Source organism: Otolemur garnettii, unplaced genomic scaffold, assembly GCF_000181295.1.
Source record: "Otolemur garnettii isolate 467f Iridium unplaced genomic scaffold, OtoGar3 scaffold00019, whole genome shotgun sequence".
Taxonomy (NCBI): domain Eukaryota; kingdom Metazoa; phylum Chordata; class Mammalia; order Primates; family Galagidae; genus Otolemur; species Otolemur garnettii.
Window position 1 is genome coordinate 1,410,533 of NW_003852414.1, and position 8,947 is coordinate 1,419,479.

Genomic DNA, 8,947 nt, shown 5'->3' on the forward strand with positions numbered 1-8,947 from the left:
TTGTTTTCGAGTGAATCGATTTACCTTTTTGTTTTTCAAGTTGCTGGAGTGGAAGGGTGGTTCTCTTTTCTTAGTCATTCCTCAGGTCCATGGGGACCTGAGGCTATCCATCCATTCTAGAACTACACCCAGAGAGCTCCTCCTTCTCCGTTAATGAAGGTAAGCTGGTTTGTCCTGCCCCAGAGCAGATCTAGCTATGTTATACCCTCGCATCTGCCTGATTTAGGACAGCACTAAAACTCAAACTCAAAGCCATGCCTTAAACTGGGCAGCTCCTAGATCAAAAGCAGACTGACCCCAAGAAGTACAGAGAGGCACAGATAAGCAGCCCCACCCAAGACCTGGAGCAGTGGCCCATCCCCAACACACATGCACAAAAGCATGAATGCAACACTCAAAGCATCTCTCCTCTGCTTCCCTGGACTGTCATGAAGACCTCAGGGCAATCAGAATCATATCAACACTCTGAAGGACAGAGAGGAGGCCTGGACTAAAAACCTATGATGATTCTATGGCCACATGTTAACAAAAGTCCTCCCTGTACCCAGCCAGGAAGCCACTCAGCAGACACACACAAGGGACAGCTCTGCTGCCATGGGCTCATCCCACATCCTTACACCCACATACAAATAGACAATGCCCCCTCCCCCAAACCAACTGTTCATTAGCCAGATTTTGTGCAATGAAGTGTGATGCTACAATGCAACTGACATTTGTTTTATTAAGGGGTTTAAAGAAGTTAAACTAACTTTCCTCTATGGATGGCATGCATAAGAGACATTTCTTTCATCCAAGCAGAAAAGCGAAAAACTCTCAATAATTATTCACCATTAAATATGGAAACATTAATGAGCTCTACTCATGTAAGAGAACATGCTAAATAAACATTAAAACATGCTTTAAGAACCGGCTCGTGATAGGCAGTGAAGTCACACCCTCCAATTAATCATTTCAGCTTCACTGGGGCGTTTGAATGTCACAAGCTCTTTGTCAACAGAAAGTGTTATGGTCATTAAATCTGCACGGAGAGAATGTCAGAGTGTCTACTGTAAAGTCCATTTGTCCCCCGGCCAGCTCGCCCTCCTGGCTGTTAACGTTCTAGGGAACTTAGTGAGTGATACGATTCTACAGGTGCCACACTGAGTGTGCGTTCTGTCTTCACGGGCGCGTCTGTTTGCGCGGGACAGCTGCTCTCACTCAGCGCTGTAGGGGCTCCTGTTTTTCATACCCACTCGGACTTTTTGGACCTCAGATGAGGAGCACTGCCAGAGCTGACCAGCCGGCCGGAGAGCTGCAGCTGGCTACAGGAGTAGGGTCCCGCCAGCCTGCTCTGGGGGACAGAGTCTTTGCCCCCTGGGTCCCGGGCGGCCTCCCCGCGGGGCTCTTTGCAAGCCAGGGACAGCTTGTCGCTGGCCAAGGACATCACCTCATGCTGGTCTTCATCCGGAAGCCCCGTGTGCCCTGAAGCACCGGCCTCACCCTTGGCATCAGCCCCTGGGGTCCATGTGCCAGGGCTAGGGGGTGGCCCCTGTGGCTCCCACCCGCCCTCCCGGCTCCCGGCACCGTGGCTGGGAGGCGGCATCGCGGCTTCACACTCCTCCCTGACCCAGGGGCCTCGGCCCTTGAGCATTCTGCCCCGCATGCTGCACCCCAGGTCGACGACGCCGAGCAGCAGGGACAGCGCGCTGACTGCCCACATGAAGAGCATCATAATGGACTTTTCCGTGGGCCGAGACACGTAACAGTCCACCACACTGCTGCAGGGGGCGCGGGTGCATGAGAACCGCTTAGGGACCAAGAATCCGAAGAGGAGGTAGTGCAAGGCCCCGAAGGCCGCCTCCACCAGCGTCCGAAGGCTGAGCTGGACCAGGTAGGCAGAGGAGAAGTCCGGCACACGCGGGCGGTAGCGCTCCCCGCAGGGCGGCTCACCGCGCCTCTCCCCAGGGCCTGGGCCACAGCGGCCCGCGCTGCCTGGCACTGCCTGTGACCTGCAGAGTCCCCGGGCGGCCAGCACAGCTCCCTGGTGGATGACATGGACGCTGAAAATGGCGTTTGGGAGCAGCACAGACACGCTCTGGATTACCCAGAACCGCAGGTGGGACACAGGGGCGAAGACGTCGTAGCAAACGTTGGCGCATCCCGGCTGCAGGGTGTTGCAGACGAATCTCTCCTGCTCGTCCTGGTAGATGGGGTACCCGGCCAGGACGATCACCGCCACCCTCAACAGCACAGTGAGGATAAGCCAGACCTTTCCTGCGAGAGAAGCGGCAGGAACGGCCTGGTCACCACGGTGTCAACATCCTTGCCCCCAACAAGAGTTTGTTTTTTATTTATTTATTCATTTATTGAGACAGAGTCTCACTATGTCACCCTCAGTTGAGTCCTGTGGCATCATAGCTCACAGCAACCTCAAACTCTTGGGCTCAAGCGATTCTCTTGCCTCAGCCTCCCAAATAATTGGGACTTTAGGCACCTGCCACAATGCCCAGCTGTTTTTTTTTGTTGCAGTTGTCTTTGTGGTTTAGCTAGCTTGGGCTGGGTTGGAACCTGCCACCCTCAGTGCACGTGGTCGGCGCCATAACCACTGTGCTATGGGCACTGCCCAAAGGAGATTGGACAGCTGAGAAGTCAATAAGCACGTTTCCGTCACAGCCAGAGTATGGGCCAGTTTAGGCATTTGACAAATATTTGTTGAACACTGAACCTACTTGTTTATAAGCAAGTTGCTTAGAGAAGAGCGATTTTTCAAAAGCTTTCTGTACTGAAATTATTTTCAGCTGACAGCCCTAGTTCAGACTTTTGGTAATGTCTCCTGGACTGAGGGGTCTCTAAGGTTAGTTTAGCTGAGCAGATTAATGATTTAAATAAGATCTTCCTTCTTAGGAGAATAAGCTTTTTAAAGGATTTTAGCATGTTGGTAACTGTCTTTAGCAAGTTGTAACTGTCTAGGCAATTCGAGCTATTAATTTCAGTTAGTCTTTTTTATTTATGATTATGGCATACCAAAATCTCTATTTAATCACTGGGCTTTTATTTAATGCTGCCCTATGGTCCTTGAAATTGAATTCCTTTAAGAACATTCCATTTTTCTGATGTTTTAATAGTTCAGAATTCCTTTCCCCCTATTTCAATCACCATGAATTAATGAAGCTTCTCTTTCTTTAATTTATCACGAACATGTGAGACTCATCTAAGAAACCAAAATAACTTCGAAACCCTATGTTCATGACTTGGGCCACTCATTTTGGAACACACTTAAAACACAGTCATGATAACTTGTAAATAGTGTATTTTCTGATGAGATGGAGAAAACATAATTGGACATTGGAAAATCAAAATGCTATTATAAGTAGAGGTTGTCAAACTCAAATAATAACACCACTATGTGATAAAATCATTGACTTGAACATTTAATATCAAGTTGATTTTTTGGGCCGAGTGCAGTGGCTCACTCCTGTAATCTTAGCACTCTGGGAGGTCAAGGCAGACGGATTACTTGAGCTCTGGAGTTTGAGACCAGCCTGAGCAAGAGCCAGACCCTGCCTCTATTAAAAAGAGAAAAATTAGCTGGGCGTTGTGGTAGGTGCCTATAGTCCCAGCTACTCGGGAAGCTGAGGCAAGAGGAGCACTTGAACCCAGGAGTTTGAGGTTGCTGTGAGCTGTGACAGCGCAGCGCTCTACAGGGTGACAGAGTGAGACATGGTTCACTTTCAAAAAAAAAGTTGAAATTGTTTAAATTCTACAAAATAAACAATGAGTAAGAAAAGCATCACCACATTTCAGATATATATTAGTCCTTTCCTCAATCTTTTTTTCTGTGACATCCATACCTCTCTGACAATTAGACTCATCTGCCTCAAACAGAAATCTTTATTATTTTCTTTGCTAAAAATATGACGAGAGATTTGGTTTCAAAGTGCAGAGAGAAATTATCAACCTTTACAAATGAAGCTTCAAGGATAAAAATCTCAAAAGATGAAGGAGAAGAAAACCCAACCCAGGCATTACTTTCTGCCTAGCTTTCATCTTTTTATAGTTTTTTTAAAATAATGAATGAAAATGTGTTTATTATTAACTGACTGGGTCTAATTATTGGTTGTTACTTCTTTCCAATGATCTCTTTCCATGTTTCATTTTTTGTTTCAGATTAATATAAAGCAGCGGTTCTCAACCTGTGGGTCGCGACCCCTTTGTAAGAATGAAAATGCATCGCGGCATTAGGAAGGTTGAGAACCGCTGAAAGGTACACATGAAGTAGCTTTTAATGTTTCGCTCTTTTTTTTCTGGTTAATGTGGACACAAAAAGGTTGCACAAAAACACCCCGCTTTCACCTGCTTCAGCCTTCCGACTCAGCACCCCCACGTCAGCGAGGGGAGACTCTGTCAGAGAACAGGGATCACACCCAAGACTTTTTTCCAGGATGGAGCCACCCTGGGGCAGGGAGAGGTACCTTGATGCCACCTCTCCCTGCCCCTCCAGCAAGACACAGGCCTTTCTTTGGGGAATGAGCCAGGCAAACTGAAAATGAGGAAATACCTCCATGCTTTAAAAAAGGATTGGATTTGAACATGGCAATGAAAACAAAAGCCGGACAGGAGCTTGGAGGCTGTCCTGCTACTCACCCACAATGGTCACGTTGCAATTTAAGGTGACGAGGAGGAACCCCAGAAAATCCAGGCTTTCCATGCTTCCAGAACGTTTGAGGCTGCCGGAGATGTGGGAGGCCTGTGTTCTCCAAGGCAGTGGAAGATCCTTGAAGGAACAAATGTATCTTAACTACAAAAGACTTAACAGTGAGAAGTCAGGGAGACAAAAACAAAGGCTTGCGCCCAGGGGTAGGAGGTGAGTTTTTCTGTCTCTAAGTTGAGAGGGCCCTAAGCCGTCTGCCTCTGAGGCCAAGCATTCCTGACAACTGCAGTGACCAGAACAGCAGGAGTCATGTCTTATTGGGGGCTATTCTTACCCTCTCGGGATATTCCAGGCCCGTGGCGGTGCTCATATGTCTCTGCTGGGACAGCCAGACGCTCCGGGATATAATAGAAGCAACTACTTTTAACCCAAGAGAAAAAAACTTGTGTTCACCAGTCAAGTAAATTTCTCCACTAAAAAGTCACTTCCTTCTTGAAAACATTCCCACCACCACTTCTGACTCGTGCAAGAAGCCCCGAAGTGTTCCTGTTTTGTCTTCTGTAAGGAGCATAACTCACCATCCCACGATCCCACTAACCCACCAGGCTCTAGGTCCTTCTGAATTCCTACAGCGCTGGGGCAAACGGAAACCCATCCTGTACCCCTTTGCGTGTCCCAACTTTAGACTGTCCCTGGGTTATTATCCAGCTGCTTCTTGTGTGGGTTAGTGGCAGGAGGCAAAACAGCCGGGTGCAAAGCGCAGGGAAGCCCCTTACTCACTGGGGAAGTCACTAGGTCTCTCCAGGTTAGAGACCTTGCAGTAAGAAGGATCCTGCCTTTCTTCTGGGCGTTTATGGGATGCTTACGTGACATGATGGCAGCAAGTAAGAGCCCGTAGTGTGTAGGAGATGTGCAAAGCTCACATGGCTGGGGTTTCAGTCCCTAACCGGCCCGGACAGCCTTCATAGGTTCCATCTTCCTTTTAAATCTCCCAGTCCTATCTAGCCGGGGTCTGCCTCTCATTGAATCTACTTAATAAAATGTCTTGTTAAATTTGTAATAAAATATCCCCGTCTGGACCTGCTGACATCAATCACAGCTGCATCAAAATCCTGTAGTGACGGTCACCTTTACATCTGGGAAGAACCCATCCTGTAAGGTTGGGGATCTATCATCAGGGTGGAAATTGTGAACTTTCAAAGGAATGATTTCAATTTTCCATGAAAGCTCTTCTTTATATCCCTATCTTGTCTTCATTTCTGATCTATTCTTGACTTTAGTAATATCCCTGGAAAGATTCCCAGAAGAGGAGCCCCACAAAGCCCCTTTCATCTTTACTCCAATGACACACTCCCATCCACGGAAAACATTTTGACCCCCTTGAAAGGAGCCGTCGTCTTGCTACTTTTTAGCCAAATGCTTCAACGTGAGCGAGCGATGAAATTCGGGAAACTGTCGTTCAGTAAAAACATTGATATGGTCACAGGGTACGAGTATAAAATAAAGGACGATCTCTTTGTGTCCTAATAGACTGTTCATGATATTGGCTTAAAAAAAAAAAAAAATGGAGATACCAGGAGAGCAACACCGAATTGTGCTGGGGGATAGAAATGGCCTATCTCAAATGTGGATTACATCAGAACTGCGTGACCGCGAACTAATCCCTAGAGTTTTTCAGGCCTGGGTGTTCGTATCCTTAGAGGAAACATGCACCCTTCACCTGCTCAGAGGGGTTGTGATTTGCAAAACCAGACTAGAGACGTGAAAATGGTTTAAAGATATAAAGAATGACTGAAGGTCAGTGACAGGTACACCTCGGGGTCTGCTCTGAAGGGTGCCCACCCCGTGTCGTTCCCGTGTCTTTCTCTTGCTCCAGGACATTCCCTGAACAGCCAGCGCGGCCTCCCTTCCTCTTCACTCTGATCACATTTGCTTTTCGCCCCTACGTCTACCCGGTCCTCCTTCCTGGGCTTTTTCCTCTTTCTGCTTTTTTCTTTTTTTCTCTCTCTCTCTCTTTCCTGCGAGGAGACATTTTTGCCTTACTTGGAAATCCTAACCCCAATGGCTATCAGAAGTCCAGAGGAGGGCAGGAGAAGAGGAAGAGGAAGAAGTGGCCGCAGCGTCACCAGCTGCCTGTCTCCCTGTCAGAGTGGCCCAGTGTCACTGGGGAGGTTTCCACGTGCTCATCTGTGGCACCCACTGTAAAAGAAACCAGTGGAAACCAGGGGCATGGGTATGGCTGAATTGTTTGAGAAACTGGGATTAATTTGCAGAATATAAGCCATTAGCTACATGCTGTTCAGCCTCAGCCTCGCCTCTCTCTGGTTTGGCAACATTGCCATATTAGTCAGGCCTCAGTTTTGCCATCTATAAATTGGGGAGAATGATATTTCCCTTACAGAGTAGAGAATTACAGTTCACTTACATAAGGTTCTGGCACGGTATTTGGCCCATCAGAGGCTCTCAAAACATGATAACTTCAGTCAGTTCTTATTTGTGATAGTTTATGGGCTATAAAGTTCCTGCAAACACTGAATTAGTGAATACCAGGGGCTCCTTGGGGAAACACAGGGATCGGTGACAACTTTTTGTCCTCCTGTTAATACATAACTTTGTCTTATGTGTGTTTCTGTTTCAAAGCCACCTTATTATACTTAAGAAATATATTTCATATGTATTTAATAGAGCCTAACTCATTAGCGTATGGCATTCAGGCCTGAATGAAGCTCATCTAACGCGGGTCCTGTCTCTGCAGGGTTGCACAGCCTTTCTGCACCAGGGACACCGGGGTGTGCCTCAGCACTGCACTGAGGATCCTTTGAAATGGCAAAATCACTGACCAAAAGCACAGACATGCAACAACCATGGCAGGAAATAGACCGTGTTCTCACTGGAAGGCAGAGCCTGGCCTTCGCTGGGCAGGTGGTGTCGGGTGCCACAAATTCCCCACTGCTCTGCATGTGTCAGCAAATGACTGCAAAACAAAACGATGGGATTGTTGACTTCAGGGTTACAAATAAATTTTGGCAAGCAGGGGAATTTGCAAACACAAAATTTGTGAATAATAAGCATCAAGGGTTTTTTTTTTTTCTTTTTGAGACAGGGTCTTGCTCTGTCTATTCCAGGCTGGAGTACAGTGGCATGATCATAGCTCACTGCCATTTGCAACTCCTGGGCTCAAGTAATCCTCCCGCCTCAGCTTCCCAAGTACCTGGGACTACAGTGCGAGCCACCATCCCTCAGTATTTTTTATATAGAGATGGGATCTTGCTATATTGCCCAGGCTGGTCTTGAACTCCTGGGCTCACGTGACCTCCTGCCTTAGTTTCCCAAGTAGCTGGGATTATAGACATGTACCACCACACCCAGCTAATTTAAAAAATAAACATCTGTAGAGACAAGATCTCTCTATGTGGCCCAGGCTGATTTCAAACGCCAGAAATCAAGTGATCCTCCCACCTTGACCTCACAAAGTGTTAGGATAACAGGCGTGAGCCACCACACCTGGCCTGACTGCCTTTAATAATAGGGACCTGCTGACCTGCTGAAGAGCAGCTGAGTTCACGGAAGGGCCTATTCAGAAGTGAAATGTGTCCCTAGGAACTCCAGGGACTCAAGGGCCACAAAATGTAGAGGAAGGGCCTCAGATCCTCCTCCTTCCTCTCCTACTTTGGTCACACACCTCCACTGCTATCTGTGTTAATACCCCTTGAATAAAGAAATTTGTATCTAAAAAGAAATGTTAGAGAATATCTTCAGGCTGTGGTGACAAATGCCTATAATCCTAGTGTTCTGGGAGGCTGAGGCAGGAGGATTGCCTGAGCTCAATACTTGGAGATCAGCCTGAGCAGAGTGAGGACCCATGGCTCGACGCCTGTGGCTCAAGCAGCTAAGGCGCCAGCCACATACACCTAAGCTGGCAGGTTTGAATCCAGCCCAGGCCCGCCAAACAACAATGATGACTGCAACCAAAAAATAGCTGGGTGTTGTGGCGGGTGCCTGTAGTCCTAGCTACTTGGGAGGCTGAGGCAGGAGACTCGCTTGAGGCCAGGAGTTGGAGGTTGCTGTGAGCTGTGATGCCACAGCACTCTACCCAGTGGGACAGCTTGAGGCTCTGTCTCAAAAAAAAAAAAGAAAAAGAAAACATCTGCTCTCTATAAAAATTATTACAAGAGGCAGCCAAATAATATCAAGGTTAAGGATGTAAAATCTGGATTCTAACAGCCTGGATTAAAATTCTAGCTTTGTGGCTTGAAAGACCTTGGGAGAGTTACTTAGCTCGGTTTCCTCACTGTAAAAATCACAGTGCCTGACCCT

General features: G+C 47.4%; 1 protein-coding gene across 1 annotated transcript; it reads right to left on the reverse strand.

Annotated features, from left to right (window-relative positions):
* Positions 1 to 1,222: 1,222 nt before the first annotated feature.
* Positions 1,223 to 4,687, reverse strand: GJD4 (gap junction protein delta 4). The gene is made up of 2 exons (XM_003786854.1): positions 4,624 to 4,687; positions 1,223 to 2,253 (listed from the first exon to the last, which is right to left on the reverse strand). The coding sequence occupies exons 1-2, from the start codon at positions 4,685 to 4,687 to the stop codon at positions 1,223 to 1,225; spliced, it is 1,095 nt and encodes a 364-aa protein (XP_003786902.1).
* Positions 4,688 to 8,947: the final 4,260 nt, after the last annotated feature.